This window comes from Scomber scombrus, chromosome 2 (assembly GCF_963691925.1).
Source record: "Scomber scombrus chromosome 2, fScoSco1.1, whole genome shotgun sequence".
Lineage (NCBI taxonomy): Eukaryota > Metazoa > Chordata > Actinopteri > Scombriformes > Scombridae > Scomber > Scomber scombrus.
The window spans coordinates 5403891-5431526 of NC_084971.1; the positions used below are offsets into that span (position 1 = coordinate 5403891).

A 27636-nucleotide genomic window follows, 5' to 3' on the forward strand; every position below is an offset into this window, starting at 1 on the left:
GTACACACTATCCTTAAGAGCATGCCTACAGTATGAGGACACATTTATGGAGATGTAATAGTTTTAGAGACACCGGTCAAGAGCTTGGACATGTGGTGTTTTCTGACATGAGATAAGACACAAGGTAGTGAGAGGCATTAAGGCCATAGAGAGGTCAGGATGTCAGACAAGTTCAATATGTGGTGCTGGTACAACTTAGTAAGTTTTCTTAACTAAAGATAACTTAAACTACACAGATAGTAAGAGATACATTAAATGTCAAAAATCTAATCATCCATCTTGTGGTGTCTGGTGTGTTTTACACATCCTTAACTGGATCATTTAACTGAAGTTGAACAGAAGTGGTTTACTATGCACAAGTACATCTAGTTACAACACGTGGCTTTAGCTGCTCTGAGTTGAGCATCTAATGTCTATGTGGACGAATGAGGAACCTAAGAAGCAGCTCAGCAGGCTAAGTCAGTGCTCATATCCTAAATACTGAAGATCAGGTTTATCTGGTACAAAAGAAACCGTCAGGGAAAATACCTTAGTGCAACCTGATTCCTCTTGTGATTTTATACCTGTCACCATGTTAACTGGCAGAAACTGAGCTTACAGTTAGAAATGAATGTGTTTGCTAAGCCAAATGTGAATGGTTGTTAAATCTCATAGGAAGGGTTAAAAGGACACCATTGCAGTTGGGGAATAAGTGGTGTCCTCACTTGTTGAGGGTTGGTTTCTCTACTATGGCGTAAATGGCCTCCTTCACTCCTCTTTCAAACCATCTGTCTTCCCTATCCAAAATGTGTACGTTGTTGTCCTCAAAAGAGTGTCCCTTATCTTCCAGTTTTAGGTAATCTGCTTATTCTTGACTCAAGGAGTTGACCCTCCGATGTTGAGCCATGCTTAATGGTTGTTTAGTTTCCCTGATATACAAGTCTGTGAATTCCTCACTGCATTGGACTACACATACATACATACATACATACAGTTACATACTAGATTGCTTTTCCTGTGTTAGGGTTTCATTTGGACACTGTGGTTTCAATCCTGGAAACTTGTTCACAAAGTCCATGGAGTTTTAAATATAGTGAGGACTGTTACCAACCAAGGGGGCTAAGATGATAGATATATGTAGATATGATGCTGCTGATATTGGGCCTGAAGGGGGGCTACGTCTTTGTGAATCTGGGAGCCACTACATTCATGATATGGCTTCCCAAGGATACATGTGATCATATAATTCACAATTAATGGTTTTCTCCTTCTATGGCTGATTTAAACATTATATAGCCCTTTTTTTGCATCCACTAGTGGGAAAGAAAGAAAGAAAGCCTTTAGCCGCAGTGTTTCATATGTATTCGTTTGCTGAGTAGTGTGGTGATCCTGACATGGTAGTCTGTTCTGTTTTGGACCACCGTGCATCTTCCTTTACAAGCCGGTAGGATGGTGATTTTTTTTTCTTGCTAAGTGACATTACAGCCTTCCTTTCCTGGGAAGTTGGAAGGGAGTGACTTTGCCTTGGAAGGTCCTGCGATGAGGTAGTTTTCCTTTGACTGGGACATTTTGCTCTGATTGAATGAGTTCCATGTCTAACAGGTTCTTGACTTGTCGGTCGTATGTTTAATCCAGTGTGGAATTATCTTTCTGCCTCAAGGGAAGATTTATTGTGTTACTGGCTCATGACTGTAGGTTTTGGAATGTCTGTGTCTGTCTTTAGGCTTTTTTTGCGTTTGGCTTGTTAAGATCCAGGAGCCTTCCCAATGAAATCACTGGCCTTCTCCAAGATTGTATTGGGCAGATGTGATTTCAATTTCTGGAGTAAAGCCTCCTTATTCAAAGCTTCAGTGGTGAAATGGACCTGTCTCCCTCTCTCATTCAGTAGCTGTATCCGCGCCCTCTCTAGGATCATTCCAGCTCTGTGGCCTTTCACAGTGGAACCTAGGATGTTGGGTATGAGTCTTTGTTGTTGGTATCTCAGGTTAAACCACAGGTGTGGTTTGCAATTTTCCGGGCTGTCCTTTCATACTCCTCTACCATCCTGAGTGTGCTCATCCTAAAATGCTGACTAAAGATGTCTGTGGAGATTCTTAGACATCCAAGTCATGATTATCCAAGGTTCAATTAAGGGCAACTGGACTTGTTAGTATATACTTGAAGGTGTTACGCCTCTCATCCAAGGGGCTCTTCAGTTCTAACAAACTGATGGGGAGTCCCGGGTATATAGTCAATTGCCAGACTTAAACACTAAAAGCTACTGTAATGCAGTCATTCTGTAACATGTGGTGTTCAGTTAAAAGTGTTACTTGTCTGATGGTCCAGCCAAGCAGGTTATACATGTCTGTTGTCATTCATTGCTACTGCAAATACATTGTACTTGCACTATACTACACTGTAATCTGTATACAGTATTTAAATTAGACTAGTTGACTTTTAATGCTCACGCTGGACTGTGACAGTGAAGATTGATTTATTATACTGTGATGTTATGTTAGTGTCTCAGAAAATATCAGGATTTGACAAAAAGGTGGAAATCCGTAACTCAGTTTCTCCGCAAAAGAAATGATTGATTATCATGTATTTGACTGATTTTGCATTACCAGTATATCGCACACTATGCCCCTGGTTTGTAACTGTGGATTTCTGTTAAAAATTAGGATTTTCCCAGCCCAAATTCACATTTATTTAGACTCAGAAGCACTTTTTTATTGCGGCGGAGTAGGCTACACTACGCAAATGTTTTCACAGAGTGAGAAATACAAACATGGACGAGTAAACTGAACATGTGTACAATTGGTGGAGTACAAACTTTAACAAACAATTCCTGAGTAATATGTACCATAGTGATATTTATCAGGCCTAATATTACTTTGGCCTATTTTAAAGTCCTTTTCACCGTTATCATCAACTTTTAAAACAAAGACTAAAAATTGACTAAAGGTGTACTCCTGACTTGGTAGTGCACTGCAGGATTCAGGCAGGTCTCTAGCCTGGATGATCCAACCAACTGCTCAGAAATGGAGTGAATGCTGCAGACTAGGTCAGAAGTTCTCTCTCACACCCAACTTAACTTTCGGGAAGCAGGCCAAATCATATAAAATGCCTCCAGTTATTATTTTAAATCCAACAGCTATTTATCATCAAATCAGAATGATATATGCATACCAGAGTTCAGACTAAACATGGTGAAGCAGCTTTTAGCTGTTATGCTGCACACAACTGGAACAAACTACCAGCAGAACTGAAATCAGCCTCAACTGTGAATATCTTTTAAATCCAGGTTAAAAACACTTCTCTTCTCCTGTGCTTATGATTGAGCTCTTTCAAAGCACTTTAAATTTGAATCTTTCATTTGCACTCTATGTCCTTTTAATGATTTTAAAGCAAATCATTATTTTATGCTGCAACCTTATATTTAATGCTTTATTATAGTATTTTATTTCTCTCTCTTTCTATGTTTCTGTACTTTGTTTTTATTATTAGTTTGTGTATGTGTGTGTGTGTGTGTGTGTGTGTGTGTGTGTGTGGGGGGGGCGGTTAGGGTTTGGATGTATTTACTATGATTGGGTTTTATTTTTATATCTCAAATTCCATGATTTAAAAAAAAAAAAATTCTGTTAAATGTTTGTTTTATGTAAAGCACATTGAGTTGCCACTGTGTATGAAATGCGCTATATAAATAAAACTACCCTACCCTACCCCACCTTGCCTTACCTTGCCTTGCCTTGCCTTGCCTTACATTTCAAAAGACATTGTGCTCCTGCTGGCCATTTGTTTAAGTATGATTGCCCAGGGACTCTCCTGCAAACAGCAGTTATGTGCATGCAGATTATACCAGGTCTCTGATCTTTGCTCAGCCTGTTAGAAAACTGAATACGGACAATTTGGATTATTTCTTCCTGCATGAACCTGTATCATTAATTATAGAGCATATTATATAATCTTGACATAATATCTGACATACTCCCCAGAATTTGGCTCATGTAATCCCTCTACTTAAAGAAGGAAACTGCAGTGACCTTACTGCCACACAAGTTCAATCTTTGATCAATTGTATGTTAAAAGAAGAGTGGAAATCTCATTTAGGAATTAAGGTATTTGGCTCCATCCAACAGTTTTTGGTTAGATTTCATGCAGATGCACTGCAAAAGTTTTTTTTCTGTTTCTTGGCAACAAGCTCTCCAGATTGAAGCAACAGTGTTCAAGCAAATTAGTATTCACCCATAGCTCCCTTTATTCTACATGTCTGACTTTGGAGCTGCTGTGACAATGTCATATGATAGGGTAGCCATAGGATTATGTCTGTTGGCCGCATGTTTACCTAAAGTCTTTGTACACAAGGTGTTCTGCTGTTTGCGTTGCTTTAAATAGATCCTGTCAATATTTCACAGAGAATATCTGAATATAATTGGTGTGTGCTTGTTCAGTAATAGTGTTTGTGAAACAAATGTAGTACTGTATCACCTCAGTGTTTCATGACACACTTTTATTTCAAGGAAGGACAAAAAGCCAGAAGGCAGCTCACTCCTTGTTAAATGCAAATCATTCGAGTCATGACTGTTTGGCGCTCAGTTTGACACAGCAGTGAGATCAGCAAGTTGATTGGCTGAAGCTATTTGACAGTTTGTCACATTTACACTCTGTTTGGCCACATCATGCACTCTGACACATAAAAGGAAACTAAAATAAGTTCAAGCCAAAGTCAAACTTGCATAATCACACATGATTTTTTTTAATGGTTTAATACAAGTTAATCCAGTCAGTACAATAGTGAAATGCACATTCATACAGGATCTCTATTAATGCTAAATATGAACATTTTCTTCTTGCTTTCATTAAAGAATCTTTATTGCAACTTTATGTTTATTTTACTGCACTTACAGTACAGTCCTACAGTAGTTTTCAGTGTGTGATCTTATGCAGCTGCACTTTTCAGACATGAAACAATTAAGTCATTAATAAAGGAATAGGCTATCTGTTCATTTTTTCAGGGGCAATTTCTGAATTCAAATTTTGCCCTTGCGGACTGCAAATGTAATCTTTTTTTTTTTTTTCTATTTGCTTAACTTTTATGTAATCAGGCATGTCAACGCTGAGCAGTCTGCTGTGTTTAATGATGGGAGATCGTGGGAAATGAATTGAAGATTAAAGTAGTAGTAGTAGTGATATGACAGGACATATTTCCATGAGTAGAATGGAAGTTTCTTCACCTACTTACACAATGCATGAAGAAGAGAGAGTAGTCTTAAAGGGCAGATTCACAATTTCAAGTTTCCAGTCTGTCTTGAAAAAAAATAGTCAGGTGCTCACATGAACTTTGAAACAGGTTTTTCATTGCCATAACCATTCTTCCTGTTAGCATTTGAAGGGAGTCTTATAATAGGTAGTATGAATAGGAGGAATGATGACAGTGCAGAAATCTCTTTCTGTGCTCATATGGACATCTGAGTGTTGTTTTGAGAGAAGCTTTGAAAAATTGTGAACCTGACCTTTAAATGTGTTTGGCTTGTGCATTGGTACCAAAGTGCATCGGTTTAAGAACAAAGTTGTTGCTGAAGTTTTGACCAGATTAGAAATATGCATGACTGGACCAGATATTCAAGTAACAAGTATCAAATGAATCCAGGTAAAATCCATTATCCTATTATATTTACTTACCTCAATAAAACTGAACAAAGACATTTAGAGAATGAGGAAGAGGCAAGTTAGAGAATAATTCTTAAACTTTTAGACTACTGAGCTTTAACTCAATATGTCTCTAACAATTTGTGTTCCTCTGTGAATTGAAAAGATGATTAACTCAGCTCTATGTTTTTCTCCCACTAGGGATGAACAACAGGAGACAGCACCAACCAGAGGGACCTATAGAGCTGACGTACAGGGTGAATTTAATTGTTCATATGAATGAGTGCAGCAGGAAGTTCAGTAATAAGCAGGATCAATTCAGAGCGGAGGACAGAATGAAAGATGAGGACACGCTGATTGACGTAAACACGGCGATTGAACTCATGTTCTGACCGTTCGAATGAAGTCAGTTCATTAAAGCTTAATGGGATTTTAATGAGGATGCTGGCAGGGCTAGAGAGGTAGAGGAACATTGAAGCCTAAATGCATTCATTAAAAAAGAAGAAAAAAAAAAAAACCTCTAAGTGCAGTTGCCATGCCAACGTTACCAGTGCAGGTCCCTGGAGTCCCTGAGGTTAGTAGAGGGAGGACATTCTGAATATGATGTGAGTTAGTGTGCTTTCATGTTTTGGTCATTGTGTACGACATGTGAAAGGATGCCATTTAAAAGTATCTTTAAAAATGTGTGTGATTCTGTATCTTGATATCAAACAATGTGTCATTTCCTATACGATGAGCTGTTTTCTATAGTGAGAAAATGTTTCGTTTTCAACACAGCTCTAAAAAATGTATACATTTCAGCATATATTTGAGTTAGCAGTACACATTTAGACGTTCAGCAGCACAATTGCATAAAACATGATGTTATTAATATATACAGTGTTGAAATGTGTCAGAGGGTTGTGTTTTCACAAATGAAAGATCCTGAAAATGTGTTTTTTCACGCAATTTAGTGCATATAAAACTGGATTAGTCATAACAGCCAACCAACTGTCACCATGGACATCACATTGTACGCTGCATTCCACATGTCCATATTGTACATCACTGTTATTTTCTGTGAACCCACAAAGCTGTTTGCTCAACAGCCTTGTGTAAGCTACAGTGACAAGACAACATCAGCTTCCTCTGTTGATGCCACATCAGCCTTCTGCTTCATTACCACTACACTTCCGTCCATAAGAGCCATTTCCTATTAGCTTTTAAAGTTGATCATTACAATACAACTAGATATGATATGTGCGTTTAAGTAAGACAATGATAGGGGAAAAGATAAAGAAGAATTAGCAAGGTTTTTACAATAATGTGGCATTTGCAGATACAGCACCAGTTAAAAGTTTTGGACACACTTTCTCATTCATTTGAATAAGAAAGTGTGTCCAAATTTTTGAGTGGTTTTAGATGCCATGTTCAGGTAGAGAACCAAATTCTGGGTTTCAAATGTTACTTCAAAGTTACATTAATTGATAATGAATCATTATTTTATATATATGTATATACATATATTGCCTTGTTGACAGCAGAACAAGTTGAATACACAACAACCTGAGCTCATGTTTACGGAGCCCATAAAGGATCATGCAATATATTTTTAATATTGACGGAATCGAGCACACGTTTTATTAACTTGTTCGCACGATTTAATAAAACGTGAGCACGTTTAATTAACTCGTGCTTACGTTTTATTAACTCGTGCTTACGTTTCATTAATTCGTGTGCACGTTATTAACTCGTGTACACGTTTTATTAACTCGTGTGCACGTTTAATTAAATTGTGGCCACAATATAGCTATAACGTGCGCACAAAATACTAATTTGTGGCCACGAAATAAGTAAGCTATAACATGCCCACGAAATAAGTAGGCTATAACGTGCCCACGAAATAAGTAGGCTATAACGTGCCCACGAAATAAGTAGGCTATAACGTGCCCACGAAATACTAAGTAGCGGCCACGAAATAGGTATAACGTGCGCACGAAATACTAATTAATAATATTAATATCATTCCTGGACAGCTGGGTAAGCAAATCGAGCGCACCATCTCTATAACCTGCAATAGCCTACGTCCGGACCAAATTCTGTTCAGTTTCAGCTTGAAATCATCTCAAAAAAGTGCCTTTGTCCCTGATCATCTCCTTTGAAAATAGCATCATGTGTGTCAGACTCTCAGCTGAGGGAATACATAGGTTATATGAACCGCAGCGTTTAATGATGCCACCAGACAAAGCCGTGCAGTTACAGTAGTGCTCACTGTATGTATCACGTTGCCATGGGAAAATATAGCCTATCAGTGATCAGAATCTAGTTTGTATTGATTTGCAGGTTGTTGTTGCTCTGACTGAACTACTGAATGTGTCTGTAGTGTTCTCTGGACATTTGTCCTTCAATAAAATCACAGAAGATTAAAAGTTCACTATATTATATCTGATGAAATGTGCTATAATTCCTTTAAACCATTATGTTAACACTTTGATGATGTTTTTATGCTTGGTCCTGATTCGCTGAAGTCCGTTTTACACTGCTATATTACAGCTAATAGAACCCTGATTAGAAAATTGCGCAATCCTTTATTACCACAGATAATATCTGATCAATAAACTTCATTCCACTTTGATCTGCCAAAGACTAAATTGATTTCATAGGACAGTGTCAGAGCTTGAGCATAATGTTTAAATCAGCTGCATCAAGTTTAAAGTTTCAGAGCTCTACAATGTGCAGCTGTCACCAGAAATACGGGAGGCATTGAGAGTGCACCGAGCACCCAGGAATGATATTAATATTATTAATTAGTATTTCGTGTGCACGTTATACCTATTTCGTGGCCACGAAATAAGTAGGCTATAACGTGCGCACAAATTAGTATCTTGTGGCCACAAATTAGTATTTCATGCGCACGTTATAGCTATGTTGTGGCCACAATTTAATTATTTTTTTTTTTTACCATGATCCTTTACGGGCTCCGTACATGTTGCCATATTTAACATATTTATATTATTTTCATCCTCATAAAACTGTTCCAGACAATGTGTTAGCAAACAGTTGCGTTAGCTGTTTACACCCAGCTAACGCAGAGCAGCACCAGTATTCACTGGAGTTTACCAGCTAGTCACTTGAGTTATGTAATGAGGTTTTATCTGAGCTTTTTATTTATTTATTTATTTATTTTTAACTCAAAACAGCAGCTGCAAATGGGGCTCATGAGAGAAAAAGTTGTCGGCTAACCGAAACAATGAACTAAAAGAAGCTAAAAGGCTACATAGAGCTAGCTGAGGGGGAGGGCAGTCAGGTGATTCTTTTCTGTGGGTTCATCACAATGAGAGACTCTTTTCACGTTTCACAGATATTTGGTCCATTGTTGATATAAAATTATTGATAAATGCAACTTTCTCAAACCAAATAATTTAAGATATAGTATATTTTGACAAGATTTTAAACAATGTAGCTGCCCAATTTGCATATTCTCATATCAGTGAAGGTTAATCTGATCTGCCTTATGAAGAATGTTCAAATTAAGTCTCTTTTAATGAGACTATTCCACAGTAGATTTGTAAAATAAATGTAAAATTGAAAAATCAAGCTGCACCAGAGAATACAGGAATTCTAGACACGAGTCCAAAAATCCTTCTATTGTCATGGTAGTACAGGATTATATGACACTAATGCCATGTAGATTCATTGCTCTAATTTAAATCTGTGTTTAAGTGTTATTTTAGTAATCACTGCCTCACTAAGAATTACTTTTTCTATGTTAATTGTGTATCTTGTTTAGCTGCAGTGTTTTTCAAGGTTCTGCCACAAGATGGATCCAAGTACCAATTGCACACATTTGAGACAACAGTGCAAAGTGAGGAGAAAAAGAGTCATCGGCTGTACAGTACATTGTTGGGGCAATGGTGCTCTCTAGTGGTATATACTAGGAAAAGATGATTATTGGACTTTATTGAGGGAAATACTGAACTTGAGGAGTTTGGGTTGATGGGAAGGGCACATAGAGGACAGGTGCAAATAATACAAATAATTACGGCTGAATTCCATTTAGCTGCTTTAGTTTCAGGGTCCTGGTATTGTGCCTGCTGTCTCACCGTCACACTGTCACAATGTCACAATGTCACGACTTACTGGGACACTTAAACAGAACAGAGCCATCATTACTTGTGATTTTCCTACTGCGACAAGTGAAAATGTCTGCTGTGTAAAAAGCCTAGTAGTCATGAAACATTTCAACAAAGCAGAGATTGATTGTACTTTTCTGAGTCATTACTAGATCTGACAGATTTGGGTGTAACAGGATATGAAATCACTGACCAGCTATTTTACCAGTGAGCTGAGCAGCTGCAACAACCGAACAGCTCTCAGTCAAAAGACTTATGTATTTTTTCCAAGTGTGATTCAGCGATAGGATGTGAGCCGGAGTCTGACACAAATGTGTGTGTGTGTGTGTGTTAGTGGATGAGCAGATTAGCTGAGGTACAACCCAGAGTCCAAAGGCTAACAACTGAATAAAGGGGAACCACCATCTGTGCCCACAGGCCACCGTAAAAGATCAACTTCTGATAAAAGTTTAGAAATGACTTGAAACTTGAACAGTTAGTTTTTTGCCATGATCTGATGTCATATATGTTTTGGTTTAATCATTTTCCCTCCACCTGCCATGTTTATTTATACTTTGAGGTAAGTACACTAATGTATTATTCTGACTCACTATGATGATTATCTCTGTGTATTCTCATTATTGTGAGATAAGCTCTCCTGTCCACCACTGATCTACTCTGCACATTAGAAATGATAACACACTGATATGCTGATTTTTTTCTATTTACAGATATAAATATTGATTTATATGTAAATATTGATTCATTGACACATTGGTACATACAGCTTGGTTCATCTTTCTTTCCCTATAACTAATACACATTCTCTGTATATTGTCCATGTCATGTCACTATTTTTATTGTGTATAAATATATACTGTATGTATTATATCATAGCAGTTTTACACTTCTACATAACACCAAGGAAAATAATCATGATCCATGTTCGATAGGCATTTTTATTTAATCTTAATTTCATTTACAAAAAAAGTCTGACCTCTGTACTCGTGAAAATATTAAATCAAGTCCCTTGCCCTTGAGGAAGTAAATACTAAAAGATGATGTCACAGTTGACGGTAATGGAGTTACTCTTTGCTAATCAAATTTCTTTGTAGTTGTTCTATCTTAACCTGTCATCGCATTTCATCAAACAAAACAGGAAGGAGGTGTAACATGCCTTTATTAGGGTAAAAAAAATATTTACAGCTCACATAACACATAACTGATTGGGGGCTGAGTTGTTGAGATGCTTAGAGATGATAAGAGATGAAGGTGGGAGGGGAGACAGAGCAGTGTATGTAGAAAGGAGATTTAATCCACTGGCACCGGCAGGTCCTGGTAGTTGTTGACCTCTGTATAGCTGTGATTGATCTCAGGTTTTTCACCGTTGAGCTCAGCGTATTCTACTGAACCCTGCTGACACACAGAGCACGTCCATTAATCACTGACCAAAGTTAAGACGTAGCGCACACAATGCAAAGCAGTTCAAACTGAAGCACACATCGATGCTGCCGCGAAGTACACATTTACATCTCAGAACATATGATACGTTCAACAAAATCAAACAAAAGCACTTATTTTGTGGTTTCTAGTAACATGTGCAGCAGACTTACCTCTGCATGTGTTCAAATCTGATTTTAAGCTGCATCTTCATCCATCTCCTCAAACACCTAAGTGTTGACCCTTATTTACCCGGGTGCAAAACCTAATAACACACTCCAAAAGGAGACTCTCTAGGTTTTTTTCTCTCAAAATACAAACTGCTAATTGTCAACTCAACATCAACTTCCTGAGGAGCAGACAAACCATAATAAGAGTATGTATTTAACAGGGGCTACTGTCAGACCAAACCACATTATCAGTCATCAAGATGATACCCTGATGAAAGAACCAAGTGCTTTTAGATCATGATGTCACATCCATAGTTTATTATTTCAAATTCCTCTGTTTAACTGCCTCTAACATCATGTAGGGAAAAAGCGTGCAGTCAGGAACACTGGTGATTAAGGCATGCTGGGGGACAGTGTGCAGGGCTGAGATGGGCCTGGAGGTAATTTGACTGGACCACAACGTTGATCTGGCTGGCCGATAGGGAAGGAAGCCCCGGCCCAAATGCCTTTGTTCTTGTCTGGAAACTGTGACAGCCGTTTCCCTCTCGCTCAGGATTATTGGCCTGCGGAGGGTCACTGCGACCATGAGGGAACGAACGAGGCAGCCAAAGCAGGGACATGAGGGTGGTTTCAGTACATAATAAGTAAGTATCACACATGAGTAATTAGACTATTAAAAACTTATTTGACTTTTCATGTGGAATGTGGAATGTAAAGTTTATCCTGACTTAGTTCATCTACTTCTATAATTCTATAATGCTACACAGAGAACAAATTAAAACCTAAAACCAATGTTAAGATTAAACTAGAGTAGCATTCCCTGAAGAAAATGATTGCCGGAAGCACTAACTCTGACCGGCATCATTTTCCAATTATTATAATCAGTTATATAATGAGTTATACTGTAAATGCAATGGGAGTGAATGGGGACTTAAAAACACATAATATATGCATGAATCTTTAATACATAATGGTGCATAATTTAAACTGCAGGTACTATATAATGAATGTTTTCCATATACTTTAATGCATTATATAACTCACAATGACTCATCAGATTATGTATAGTTATAATGTGCTTGTGTACAGTTGATTAGTCATTGTGAGAATCTTTTAATATGAATATAGTTTGTAATTTATATAATAGCTGAGATATAAATACAATGCTCCGATCTATTAAAAAATTAAGTATGATGACAGATATCTATAGTGCATGCAGTGTGAACGATTCTCAAGTTACAGGTGTTTAAAAAAAAACAAAGAAGAACCGTAAGAAGTACTTTCAGCAAGACAGCATGAGTGTGATTGTAGCATATTACTCACATAGTCATGAGGGTCAGTAGCACCTGTAGGGAAAAACATCACAGGTTACGTATGTGTGTATTGGGTGTGTGTCCTGCTCACTTACTAGCTGACCTCAGAATGATTAATTACACATTTAACAGTTATGACGACACGTCTGACCTTGCTGACTCACATGTTCCTCCTCTGCAGAGCCTTTGTTTTGCTTCAGAGGAAAAAAAAAGAGCCTGTCCCTGACATCTGAGTCAATATTTAGAATATTCCCTCCTACTCTTACCGATGTTTCAACAATTCATGATTCTTTTGCCACTGTTGAACAGGAAACATTAGGAGTCCGATGGACTGCTTGACTGCTTGATAGACACGTCAACATTTAGGTGCTGTTCTAATAACAGGAAGTTCCTTCCAGCAGTAACAGGATATGTTCACGGTTCTGGCCTAAGCAAACTCTCCTTCTATTAAAAATACAGTCTTCACCTTGGACATAATATTTGGTGTGATATAGAAGTTTCTCTACTATCATCAGGTTACAGTGATGTTTTGGGGTTTTTTTTGCCACTTGAGGGCCGTGCAACATGCTGAAATCAACATTTACAGTTTTAAGTTGATGTTTGTGTAAATAGCAATGATTTGCTACAAGCACAGAGTAACATTAATCCATTGGGAGTCGTGTTTCTGATCACCCAAGTCAAATTTCATTTTCACTCTTCTTTTGGCTCTGTTTAGTTTTCAACAAACTGAGATAAATGCTTTTTTTTGCTAAAAACAGTAACCTGCTGCAGCTGGAAATGACACCTATGAGAGCTGTGAGAGTGAACCAAAACAATGAGCTAAGAGATGCTGAAACGTTTAACTGAGTTGAAGGGAAATGCAGAGTTGGGCTATCGGTCCTCGGTTTCATCACTATCAGCGACGTCTTTCACATAAAAATATGAATCAGTGCAGCTTTAAAGATTTAAACTCACCATGTGGGGCGTTTTGGAGCTCGCTGTACACAGTGTCTGTGCCTTTTTTCAACGGAACTGTTAATGTAAATTCAACACATTAGCCTTCTACAACATCCAAAGTTTACATTGCTGCTGTAGATACTGTCTGTTTGATGTACCATTAACATAAACCTAAAAATAGGCAGACAATTGTCACATTCTGTAACTGCCATCTCCAGCATGAAGGGACCTCGAGCGCCGGAGCATAACGAAGAAGGGGCCGGTATCAGAAAACCAGCCCAGCAATTAGCTCAGCCCTTCCTGTTTATAAGTTCTGCAACGGTTCTGGAAATCCCAGCAGTTAAAGCAACCTGGAGATGTCTTAATTATGGGTAATTAGGCTCCTCCCAGGAAGTGTTGGTCTGTCTTATCAACTATTAAGGAATGTTGGTCAAGCAGCAAAAATTGTTTTTAGCAATAAGATCCGCAATGGAAGAAGATGCAGGATGCTTAAAAAATAGATATCAAAGTAATATGAGTGAGTAATGAGTTTGAAGGGGTGAGAAAACTGTTTACCTTGGGCTGAATCTACCGCCCGGGTATGCACTACCTCAGTGTACTCCACATCAGGCTCGTTGGACATCATGCTGGTCTCCTCATCATTGGCTGCTTGGAGCACATATACAAAATTCTCTATGAAAAGTGCTAAATACTCTTCTGCATGACTTATTGTACTCAACTCAACTCCTTATCTTATTGTTATTATGATAATGTTTTCTTAAGCATGAAGCATAACGAGTTCATGTTCGTTTCCAAAATCAGCTTTCTCGCTTTACTTTTCAGCTAACAGTGCATCCTGAAAGTGCAGTTACAGATATCACAGGCTAACATATTCAACTCTGTGCCAGCTGAGCAAACTCAATCCACTGATAAAGACTATGTGAAATAGTTGAAAGCGCCAGAAACAGCTAGTAAGTGGACCTTGAGTTAGTAAGTATCACGGTGTAATTGACATTACTTAATCTGTTATCTGACTCTATGACTCTTTTCTGCTTGTGTAGCTGTTACCCTTAGTTTTATCATCCACTGTTATCTCGTACTTGAGGACACAGTGACTGCTACCCAGTAAAAGTAAATTTAAGGAACTTGAACTTTCTTCCAGGTCAACCCATGCAAATACACAATCTTACATGTTATCATTAGGTATTTTAAGCGAGAGTAAAAACTGATTGACAAGCCCAGCTCACCTGCTTCAGGTGGTCGCTCGCTCCACACACTGGTGACTGCTCTGTCCACTCTCACTGTGAGACACAGGAAGACAGACATGCACATGGTGAACCATCTGACAAAATCAACCCATTGTACTGTAGTAGTAAAGAATCTGCAACAATGAGAACCAATAAAAACATACCTCAATAGGTAATTAAGTGTAACTGTAAAATCTTGAGTTACAGAGCCACAGGTTTGAATGTTCTCTTAATAAAGGAATAGTGTGACATTTAGGAATTTTTTTAAATTTATTTTTTAGTTAGATGAGAAGACCAACATCACTTGCAGGCCTGTCCACTAAATGTGAAGAAAACTATGAATCAAGGGGAACAGCTGGCCTGACAAAAAACACCTAACAGCACTTCTAATGCTAACTAATGTTATATCTTGTTTAATCTAGTTTTAAAAGTAATTTTGGTTTTGTGGGGGGTATGTGGAGTTCTTTTTGGCTAGGAGCAGTAACTTCATCTATTGGTTGTCTAGCAAGTTACTATACTTGGCAAATTAATAGTCCTGAATGTACAGTAAAAAAGTTAGCTGTTTCATTGTTTCCAGTCTTTATGCTAAGCTAACCAAACCAAACCATCTTCAGGCTGTAGCTTCATATATAGCCTAACGGACAGATATGAAAGTGATATTGACCTTCTCATCAAACTCCCAGCAAGAAAGTACTTAAAAAAAACCCTCAAATTATTCCTTTAATATTTTCAGACTGTATTCTGCTCTAAAGGCAGTAATGGAGATATAAGACACACATTTGGGGCATATCTCCACATTTTGGCCTGTGGTGTTGAATGTATTGCTCCCAACACAAAACCAGCAACAAAGGAGCTGATTTAAAAATTGTCATCTTGTACACACAATCTTCCACTGCTTTCTGCACAATGGACTGTTAATTCAGCAGCGACTGCACAGTACGTTCTGGCAAAACAACATCCCATTGCAACTTCCCGGTTGGTAATGTAATCTCACACAGAGCTCAACCAAGGCTTATGTGATTAATTTCCTCCACCTGCTGCATGCATTCAAAGTTGCCTGGCCTGAAACAAAATAAACTCTATCCACCCCAACACTACCAGTTTTATCAACAGTGGACACCCCCCCTCCATCCCTTCCACCCCCAACCTGCTCTGTGCCCACATAGGAAGTTTCTTGCAGACTCCATTGTTTCAGCTTCTAAAGGAAGTCTCTGTTGTGCATTCCTTTTTAGAAAATGAATCGACTCAATGTTATATTGCTATTCTCACTTTGGACCTGTGCTGATATGGTAACACCATGCTGAGCACATAAAGTACCATTAATACATGCATAATAATATTACAAATTCTTGCACTTAGCATTTTGTTTTGTACTACACAAGATTTCAGCACATGCATTTAGCATCAGATGCAGCTGGAGCAAAATGAATGGTAATGACACGCTTCTAAATAAAAACCAACTTCTTTATTCTACAAGTGTCTCTTTCAGCCAGTCAAGGGATAAACCAAAAATATATACACACATTTCCTGTGATGGTGATAAAAAAATGTATATACAAATCAAACAGTCACCAACCTTTCTTAAAAGATGCATATCATTCAAAAAGAGCAGTTTCAACATTAAAGGACATGCAATCGCACAAACATGGCGAAAGAAGAAACAGAAAACAAAGACAGTAATATTATGTATAAATCAAAGGCCATCTAGATTGTAGGTGGAGGGGAGAGGGAGCAGTGGGTGCTGGTTCATTTTTTTGTGTTGTAACATTCCCCTCCTTTTCAGCTATGAAGAAAATGTCCAAATCCTACAACACATGGCGTGACAAGCAGGATTACTGCCTTTTGTGTTCCTTTTCATTTTTTGCTCTCAGTCTTTTCTTAGAACTTTGTTTTCTTAAAAAAAAAAATTGAATTCAAGTCCCTCCCACATCAGGGTGTCTCTACACTGTGGCTGGGATACTGTAGCTGCTCCTGTTGCTGAAGTCAGCGGGAAGCGACGCCACGCTATCTCGCGTCCCATTGGTCACTCTCCCCTCCGTACGATCATAGAGCGGCGCTGCGCCTGGAAGAAGATGATAATGGGCGCTCTAAGCAGCTTGCAACACTTGACAGTCAAAGCCATGTTCTATGATTTAACTATTCAAGCAGCTTCTTCCTGCATAAACACAGTAGTGTTTACTTCCTACTGCATCTGTGTTCTGACAACATCCTACTTTTCCTGCCACGGGAATACACACACAAACACAATGTACATGCAAAACGTCGGAGACAGACAGAGACAATGCACTCACACACACACACACACACAGACATGATAATGTGCTTGCATGAAAACTTAAACAGGATAAATCTACAGCAACATAGACAGTTACATACACAAAAGGTAGCCAGGTTACAACAGTATGACCCCTGCATGCATATTAGATCATGGATCATGGAAGTGAGTATGGATCACTACGGCTACTACACAAAACATGCCATGGCAGTTGAGGCGAAGGAAATGACCTATGGCTGTTAAAGTAATGACTGGTGAGGACAGTCGGTGGTAGGCTACGCACAAGAATAGTAAAACCAAGCTACCTGTAGCTGCGTTATAAACTTCTGTGTCGTGGGTTAGATTCAATCTTAAAGAGTCATCTGATTTAGGGCTCGAAGGCTTTCTGAGAAATGGTGAAAATAAAGTCAACTCTGGCAGCAGCAAAATCAAGGAGAAATCTACTCAATGCCAAATTATCTGAAGCAGAAAAAACAATAAAAAAAAATTCTGACACAAACTAGTAATGCACTTAAACAACTATACTGGAGGTTTTGCATGTTGTAGCCTATTGAAGGTGGTGGCACGGTGGTGGCAGCATGTTGATGCAGGTACCCTGTCGAGGTTTTGTCACCACAATGCACTGTGTATTGTGCATTGTGTCATGTTTAGCACATGGAAAACATGTTGAATGCATTTCCTTATAAAACATTTGTAAAGGAACCTTTTTAAACCTGCCCTTTACATCCATGTTTGCTAGCTTGCAGTCTTCATCTTCCTTCCATTTTGCTGAAATGTTGCCACTTTTCTTGGCGCATTACTGCCAAACGTCATGGGCCCTGTTCATTCCTGTAAAAGCTGCTCAATATTCAAAAATGCTTTTGCATCTTTGGGCTCATAGAGCACTGGGTTAGGGTTAAAGTAATACCCCTTAGAGCACTAGCAACTTCAGCTGGCCATGCCAGCTACTCAAAGTTTAGCCCTCACGCTAACATGAATGTGGATAAAACGATCTTATCACGCAACTCTTCTTTGATTGGACCAAGAAGATCAAATTCTGATTGGGGTTTGTGACACTGTGACACAAAAGTCTCTTTCACAAGTCTATGTTTAGTTTAGTTTATCTATATTTGTTCAAGAGGGACAGTGTACATTAATGAACATGTAAATGCACCCAATTGTAGCTAAAAAAAGGTTAGTTTCCATTGGCAGTCCCCCTGCCAGAAGGAGCAAGGCTATGGGAAATAGTCCTTTGGGTTCTAGTAGCTTTAGATCAGTGGTCTCCAACCCTGCTCCTGGAGAGCTACTGCCCTGCATGTTTTAGGTATCTCCTCACTCTAACTCGTTATCAAGCAGCTGAGGCTCGTCAAAGGGCTTGATAACGAGTTGATTATTAGAATCAGGTGTGTTAGAGTGAGGAGATACCTAAAACATGCAAGGCAGTAGCTCTCCAGGAGCAGGGTTGGAGACCACTGCTTTAGATGATGTTGTAAGTTTGATACTGTACACTATATTAAATTGGCTTCAAAGCCCAGCGCTGGTCCTGGGGGCTTGGGCCCAACTCATAAAAAGTTTGCTCCATAGCACTACTAGTGGTCAAAAAGTTAACATGGTACCTTTAATATCTAAGTATTTTTGGACTTTTTTGTATTTTCCTTCACTTTTATTCTGCCAAATAACTATTTTTTCATATTATACACCAGGCATACTCGTTATCAACTTTACTTTCTTAACTTATGTGCCGTATGTCATTGAGCAGTACTGTTATACAATGTATATTCAATAAATATAATAGTTTAAATTATGGTCCCACTTTTAGTCTCTATTCTGATATTTTGATCTATTTCAGATATTTCACAGCAACCTTTTTTGGCTAAAATTATACTTTAAAAGGTATATATTTGTTAGTGTTTGTCCTACAGGTCTGGTTTTCTGACAATTTATTCATATTTACAGACCTTGTCAATGAGACATTTTTCATATAACAGCTGTCGCTCAATGGGCTCAAACATGCAAAACAACAAGTACAGTTCTTGTAAGTCTATATGAATAGGGACACAACACTATCAGACCATCGGCCATCTCAGCCAGCTAATAAGACTAGATACGCTGTCACCTCTCTACGATATCTGTCACATTCAGAGGAAGCAAGTAGTCGAACCAACTCACACTGACAATTCAGCAGCTGCTTCTCTTCTACCTATAATAAGAGAGGAGAGGTGAGAGGAGCAAGAGGAAGGAGGAGGAGGAAGGTTGGTTTTCATACACAGTTAGATATAAGAGGCCTTAGTCGCTGGAGGACTGTAGGTCTCTCTACCTCTCTTGGATCTGTAGTACAGCACAAACAGCAACGCCAGCACCGCCAACACCAGCAAACAGATCCCTCCAATCAACGCTTTCTTCCACAATGCCATGCGAACTATGGAGAGAGAGAGACACACATAGAGAAGAGAGAGTCAGTAACAAACAAAAACACAAGGAGGAAGTAGGAGAATGAGTAAAACAGGACAGGATGACAAAGGTTGCTTTAGAGGAGAAAAACAGGGTCGAAAAACAATGACACAAAGGTTGAGGTAACTAAACAACAACAGGTATGCTTAATGTACACTGATTAAACCTCTAAAATCTGAAGAACTGGTACCACAAAACAATCTCTATAGTTCATGAACTCCTGTGTAACTGCACCGAGTATCTGCCGATATGATATGAAGTCAAAGATACAGTTCTGTCTTATTTTCTTTGGCAGCAATACAGAGATATTCCCTTCTCAATGATTTAAGTTAGCCTCGAAGTTGTAGCCAATCAGAGAATGCTAAAGTCAGAGGTGGGAGCTCACAGCTGTCAATGCCCGCATTAGCCTCTGGAAGACGCTGCTGTGGTTTTACTCAAAGGCTCCAGATACCTTCATTAGTAAAATGTAAGAGCTCCTTTACTTCCAGCCTTCAGAGATAAATCAATATTCCACGTGTCTGCTAGCATGAGGTCCAGGTTCACGTTTGTATAGTTATGTAAAGAATTAGAAACTTGATCATTTCAGTGTCCCTGATCTTTAATATTGTCTATAAAATAATACATAAGTAGACATTACAGTGCTAGGAGGACCAGGAGTGAAGGACTGGTGCAAATTGAGTAAAGATGAGTTAATTTGAGTTGAAAGTGTTGGGTTGAAAAATCCACCTTTACGTATCTTGAGGCTAGCTGATTGTATTTCATAAAGAGATATAAGAAAGGGGTCTGGAGGAAAACCCCAGGAAGAACTGGACTTCCTGCTATGTTCTGAGATCAGTGTGAGTCTGAGCTGAGTCACACACACACACACACACACACACACACACACACATACACACACATAGTCAGTGCAATGCTAGGAGGAAAAGCATTGCTACGCTGACTCATAATGGGTTGAAAAGTTTGTTGATTCTGTGATGACACTCTAGGTCATCTATGATCTGGTGTAATTGTGACCACACCCTGCTGTGATCTGCTCCACAGGGTTAGTCATCTCTTGATTCTCACCAATTGCACCCCTGGAGCTAAACTATGTCCCTCTACTTTTTGTTTAAAGGTATTTTTCGTTTCTTTTTATAAGGATGGTGAATATAGATAGATCGGATCAACGATCACAGAACTTTTGGGATTACTACAAAGTGTCATTCTCACCCTCTATGGTGACCGGGTTACTGCCGACAGCAGTGTTGGCAGGGTTGATGGCTTCGCAGAAGTACATGCCGCTGTGATGTTTGGCCAAATCTTTGACCTGGTAGTCTGTGTTATTGGAGTTGGAGGTGGTGCTGTACAGTGGATTTTCGTTCCCAACACGATACCACTTGAAGGTGACCGGCGGTGTGCCTTGGACACCACATATCAAGTAAAGATGATCTCCCTCATAGATTTCTCCCAAGGTGGGGACGACGGTCAGAGTCGGGTGTGAAAGAGGCACTGGGAGAAAAAAAAACAGCAAACATATTTAGAAACAACTTTATTTGCATTAATTAAATTATATGATTAAAGGGTGTCAAGTAGTGTTGTTCAGGGTTGTTGTTACTGTTAAAACTACATGCAGCAACCCGTTGACTGATTTGAATATATTGTCCAGTGTTGATGAGGCAAATCAAAAACATACTAAACTGATTTGAATATTTACCTATGACAGTAGCGTCAAGTCTTCTACTGAGCTCCTTGCGACCATTATTTGCCTGGCATATGTACTTGCTTATGTCATCAGTGCGAGTGATGGTGACTGTGAAGCGCGCTTCTTCATAGGGCTGCTTGACGGTGATCATGTCCATTGGCATATAGTCATGCAGTAGGGTGTAGTTTATCGGCAGGGTGCCAGTACTTGAGTTACAGAGGATCTCAAAGGGCCGTCCGAGGATCACCTTGCTAAGCACCGTGATCTTTGGAGCGGAGACAGGAACTGAAGAGGAGAAAGGGAAAAACAAAGTGGGGTTAATCGTATGAATCAATAACTTAAACCCTTTTCATGCATGGAATATGTAACCTAACCTGAATGACTTCTGTCACTCAGACATCGTGAAAACGCTTCTCACGACTTCATTCTGCTATCATTACAGAAAAAGCCACAACACTTTCATATTTCATATTTGGCACCTTGTGCGTTAGCGGGATCAAATGTCAATTTTATCATTTAACATTAGGTAGCCAATTTTACTGCCCATTTTTTAATGTCCGCATCTTCATAGCATGATAGGACAGTAAGTTGGTAACAGCGTTAACAGATTTTTTGGGCTATTTGGGGCAGAGGAAGCTGTGAACACAAATTGATATGGCAAACTACTTTTTTACATATTCAGCAGGTACAGAAGAACATTAACATTCATTTGAAGCCATGTTTCTGGTCACTTGATGACTGTAAATCTAATTTACATTTACCAAAACCTTTCAGCTCTGTCTTTGGTCTCCACCATATCCTGAGGGAAACATCTGTTTCTTTAGCTGATAATGCTGCTTTATATTAATCATCTAGCTGCTACTGTGTCTTCCTGTTTGATGCTGGACAGGTAGAATATAGTGGAGTTTTAGAGCTTTACTGCTGTATCCGAAAACATCATATAACAATAAAACAAACAGTTAAGTTACAGGCCAGAGCAATAGGCTGAAAAATCCCAGCAGAGTTAAGATGAATTGTAGTAGTTTCACTATGAGTGACCTCTTTCATATTACACATAGTCATTTGATCCATTTTAATGTATAAAAACTGATTAAAGCATCTTTAAATTGGGATTAATAATTATAATTCGCTTATTTGCTTACATTGTCTGGATACTCAGTGACACATTAATGCAGGTGTCATGAATAAAAACTCTTTCCTCAACAATTGAGTCATTAGCAGTGTTTCATGGTTTACTAAACTGATTTTTGTGAGTAAGAGATATGAGGACACATAGGCTTAAGTTCACTGTTAATGTGTTTATCACATTTTAAATCTGAAAGAGGCAAGTAAACTCACGTTTAGGACGGACGGTCAGGATTTTACTTTGTTTCATGATGCCCTTGGCTGTAGCTGTGCAGGTATAGTTGAAATCAGCATTCAGGGCCTTGCCTTGAAATACCCCAGCGCCCCTTGGGATTAGGTAAGCATCAGATGGCTCCAGAGTGTACGTCAATTCTTCCTTGTGGAGTCTTTCGGAGGCAAGGCTTTCACTTTTGCAGATTAGTGTCAGTGGTTCCCTTGGAAAGACTTCAACTGGAGACATGGTGAGAGTGGGCAATGAAAACAACTCTGTGGGTAGAAAAAAAGTCAGAGTCATGACACATGAAACACCTAGAGACATCAATACTCTTAGGATAAAAAGCATGATATCTGAGGTGGAACAAAGGTCTACTCACCAGTCACTGAAACGTTCTTTTTGGCAACTTTCACTACATTTCCTATCTCTAACCTGCACTCAAACTCCCCTGAGTGCTTTGCCAGTGCGACCAGGCTGTGGTTGAGTTTGTCTTTAGTGCCGCTGCTGAGAAGTTGGGTCCCCTGGCTCAGGATCAGCTGAGTACTTTGAGAACTGTACTGAGGTCTTCTGAGGGAGCAAGAGATGTCGAGTGTGTCTCCTTCATAGATTTTGTAGATAGGCAAAATCTCCAAAACCGGCGTGTAGGGTATTTCTAAGGAGACAAAATCAATGGAGAAAAAGCCCTGAGGCAGGACTGATGCTTTGAAAAATAAAGAAACATCAAAACTCTACATACCTTTGACTGAAACAGTGACGATGTTGCTTTGCTCAGACCTGAAGGCGTCTGGCACTACCACCACAGTGTAGGCACAGTGACATTTGTGGATGCCAGTGCTGGTGAAGCGAATCTTGGTCTCAGCGTAGTTGGAGCTGACCTGCTCCTCCTTGATCTCTTTGGAGTCTTCGTAGAAATAGAAAATGATGGAGCCTGTCTCACCGGGCGCTGTGCACCTGACTGTTACCTCCTCCCCCTCATTGACCACAGCCTTGTTAAGATGGAGCTCTGGTTTCGACAAGCCTGGAGACACAAATGGAAAGGAATATGCTCAGATTCTAAGCATAAGCAAAACGAAGCTTCTGAAAGTTTTATTGCACCATCTTTTGCTAATGAATACATTCTCCCACTTGCTGTTGCTCCCAAACATATCATTCCAGTCTAATAACATTTAAAATGATTTATTGATAATGCAAATACTTGGCATCAGGCCTTCACTCTACATTGGCAATAATGTTTGTGTAAATTTAAAAAATCCCAGAGATTGGAGTATCTTGCAGACAGATGTTTAAACACAGGTAAACTTGAGTCAAACAAACCTGTCACTGTGAGTTTCTGATACTTGCTGACCTCCCTTTTATCCTCAATGGCGATCTGGCACGTATATTTGCCGCTGTTGAAGGCTCTGGCCATGGGCAGCGGGTACAGAAGATCCTCCGAGCTGGTGGTGGTCTTTGTATAGACCTGGACCCTGTCCTTGAGTATGGTGTACTGACGATTTAGTACCTCCTGGCCTAAGCTGCTGACAACGGCACGGCATCTCACTGTCACATTGGTGTCCCGAGGGACATCATTACTGGGCTCCATGGACAGGCTGACTTCTCTTATCGTGAATACTGTGGAGTGAGTTTAAAAAATGCATTAGCAGTCAGCTGATTTACAAGATATACTATGGCCCTGAAAAAGTTCATTTGACCTCAGGCTCAAAGCTCTAGCTATAGTTATCTAAGTGTTTAGATTTTTTGTAGTAGCAGTACATTTTAACAATGATTTTGTGCGTTGAGACCTACAGAGCCATCCTTGGGGTCACATATTGTCTCTAAAGTTTAAAACCATATGCATTAAAAATGGTATCTTGTTAGAAGTGTGTGTGCAGTAATGTTCACATACAGGTGACAGGTGAGTTGAATGGTTTCCCTGATGAGGAAAGGCTTTGTTATGTGTTTCCGGTGAAGCTGAAGACATATTCAAGTTTTATTGCTACTTATATTCAAGGAACAGTTTGACTTTTTTTCTTTTAACCAAGAGTTAGATAAGAAGCTCAATATTTCAGCTAAAGAGCTATGGGTCAACACAGGCTAGCTCTTTCCCCCAGGCTAGCTGTTTCCAGTCCTTATGCTAAGCTAAGCTAGCTTCAAATTTACCGCACAAACATAACAATGGTATTAACCTTCTTATCTAACGCTCAGCAAAAAAGCTAATGGACACACTTCCCAAAAATGTATTCCTTTAAGGTCAGCAGTCATATCTTTTAGCAACATTTTCTGAATTTATAATTATTTAAATTTTCTTTTATTTGTAAAGCCTGGGAGAGGAAACATAGTCATTTGATAGTTAGTTTGTTACATTGTAACTTGGATATGTATTTGTATTATTTTGTAGTCTTACTGCTTCATTTGAAAGTTAGTAAGTTGTGATTTTTGCTGTGTTTCTCCAGTTTGGCTCTTAGAATGTGGATATGTTGATGTTTAAGTCCTTTCTTGACCTCTCTATGAGTCTACTGATGACTGTGTACCTTTTCCTTAACTTCCTTGAGATCTCACATCCACAAATGATTCATTACCATGTTATGTGGAGATTTCTGAGCCACAATTTGCATTGAAGTGGAATGACAAGAATTTCCTTTCAATCACTCCCACTTCAAATCAACACTGGTGTATTTAGAATGACTCCTGCTGACATGTTGTATTTCTGTTGCCTTCAAATTGAGGTCGGAAGCAGGTGTGTTATCATGCAATCATTGACATCATCCTATGAGACTAATACAAGAAACAATGCTTATACGCATCACCGCTAATGTCTTTGGTAGCTTTCTGATGTTACAAAGCAACAACAATGCCACAGTGGGTAAGGAAGAGTGCTTTCCATCAATGGCGCACGCAGCTGGATCTGGTTTTTTTTTAGCAGCTTTTTTGGAGATCAGAGGAAAGACAGACTGGGTGAGTCCTGGTATGTGATTGTAGATTTTGGCATCCTAACCCACTGACTACATTTATCTATCCTCAATGTCCTGTATAGTTTCTAGGTCCTACTTTACAATAAGTCTCCCCTTATAAAGGCTTTGTGAATGGTTTATAGTTGGCTTGTTAATTAGGTTGTGAACCCTTTCAAAATCATTAACAAGCTGTTAAAACTCATTGGCAAAAAGGGTAACCAGCTGCTTGCCAAATAGTGATCCCATATTTATCTGTCTTTAAAATCTCAGATTGGATTCCTAGCTTTGTCTTTATATATCACACCTCGGACACAACTTGTAACAATAAGCCACCGTGATCTTTGTCTTGTTTTGTCTTTCTAACACAATTTAAAGTGTTGTAATAACTTGTGTCTGACCTCAAGAATCACTCATTTCATATTTGTGAGGAAGGTTTTTCAATCTTTTCATGGTTATCAATCATGTTTTTTTCCTTTCAGGATGCTTTTCAATTCTCAGCTTCATTGTCTCTAATTTAATAACAACAGTATAACTGCGTCATTCACACGGCTGCTTGTGAGGTCTTTTATAATCACCTGCACCAATCCCAAAAGCAACGAATCATGTGGCTCACACAGACACAAACAGATAAAAACTAATGAATGTTTCACAGAAGATGCTTGTCCGAGACTTAACAGAGCAACATTCGGTCCTTTAGGATACAATTTGTATTTCTGATGCTCAGTGTTGTCTGAGATTCAGAACGTGGCACACTTTTCAGTAACTTTGAGTGACAACAGCTTACTTTTCCGCATTGTAACCAGAAACAGAAAACATCTGTACATGTACATCAAGCCTCCACCAAACCACCCATATGGTCGAGTATTAGACAACAGGCTGCTGCTGTGACTTCAGAGTGGGGTGTTGTGGAGCAGTAAACAAACCAGGAGAACAGAAGAAAAAAGGCAGGAAAAGCACTTTGTTAGACAAACAGGCCACTCGGGAGACCTATCACCATCTCAGAGCCCGCTGAATGTGGCCCACACCCAGCATCAGTCAGCAGGACCTGGCAGGGCTGATGATGAGAAAAATCAGGCGTGCAGAGCAGAGATCTGCTGTGGGCCTTCAATACATAGCGTGAGACCTGCTCAAGACCAAAGATGATATATACAGCAGGGATTTAAGGGTGGATATGAAACTAAAAAATGTTTTTTCTCATATCGGAAAATAGCTTAATAAGCACTTGCAATTCCTGTTTTGACATTTCCTTTTGACCTCTTTATCGGAGTCACCAAGAAAATTCTATGTGACCACAAACCACAATTAACAAATTCACTTGAAAAATATAGATTTTTACTTCCAATCTAGATATGTTAATGTTTCATTACACATCCTCCATCTCATCTACAGTTGATCCGGACAGACTCATTCCATCAATCGAATCAAAGGTGGACAGGGAGGCGTGTGACACTGCTCGCCAACAAGTTCCCAACACCATGACTTTTCCATTGCACCACACAGCAGCCATCAGAAAGCTCTGATAACAAACAGGACTGTTTCCACTGACTCACACTGACTCTGAACAAGTGTTTTACTTAGACACAACTTTCTATGTGCAGGTTGTTTTCACCCTAAAGCTGAACACGTTCTACTTACTTGACTGTGCATCCACCACTCTCCCTGGATGGAAGTCTTGGAACAAGATAAGAAAAAGAAGAAGATTAGAACAAATCTTATCAACCATCTCCTCAAAAAGAAATCCAAACAGCAGATAAAAGAGCAGGAGTCTTACAGCTGGACAGGAGAGTGGAGGTGAGCAGTATTAGGGTTAGGCGGCCCATCCTGTGTGAGGAACACTGCTGACTGTCCTGGAAGTTAACACACTTGTGAATATGCTGGTTGATGGGTGGTGGGTGGTAGGCAGATGTCGATCTGGTGGGCGGGAGCGGACACTAAGGTGGTGCTCTACCTCAGCCACTCAGTGGTCAGCCAGAGATGGCGGTTATCACCCTGAGCAGCCGTCGGCTTGGCTTAATTTGACAGGAAGTGAGTGTTGTTTCCTCAGGATGTTCGTGCTGCCTGGTTCTTTGCTGTTGTGGAATGTTGCCCTCTGGTCTCCTACATGTATGTGTGTGTGTGTGTGTGTGTGTGTGTGTGTGTGAAATGGTAGTCACAATAATGTCGTATTGCTTGGGGTGCAGTAGTCAGGCCTCTGACCG

General features: G+C 39.3%; 1 protein-coding gene across 11 annotated transcripts; it reads right to left on the minus strand.

The window, feature by feature from the left end:
• Positions 1-10870: 10870 nt before the first annotated feature.
• Positions 10871-27382, minus strand: pecam1b (platelet and endothelial cell adhesion molecule 1b). 11 transcript variants are annotated; one of them, XM_062437881.1, is made up of 16 exons: positions 27210-27382; positions 27074-27109; positions 23823-24119; positions 23245-23526; positions 22888-23160; positions 22508-22780; positions 21182-21454; positions 20698-20976; positions 19355-19456; positions 19207-19237; positions 17364-17443; positions 14784-14837; positions 14113-14202; positions 13576-13632; positions 12632-12654; positions 10871-11111 (listed from the first exon to the last, which is right to left on the minus strand). In XM_062437881.1, exons 1-16 carry the CDS (start codon positions 27256-27258, stop codon positions 11010-11012), a joined length of 2301 nt encoding a protein of 766 aa, XP_062293865.1. In that variant the 5' UTR covers positions 27259-27382; the 3' UTR covers positions 10871-11009. The 11 variants fall into 11 exon arrangements, 10 of the variants coding, with proteins under 10 accessions (XP_062293865.1, XP_062293864.1, XP_062293867.1 ...); XM_062437880.1 differs by having other exon boundaries at positions 14113-14205; XM_062437883.1 differs by lacking the exon at positions 13576-13632.
• Positions 27383-27636: the final 254 nt, after the last annotated feature.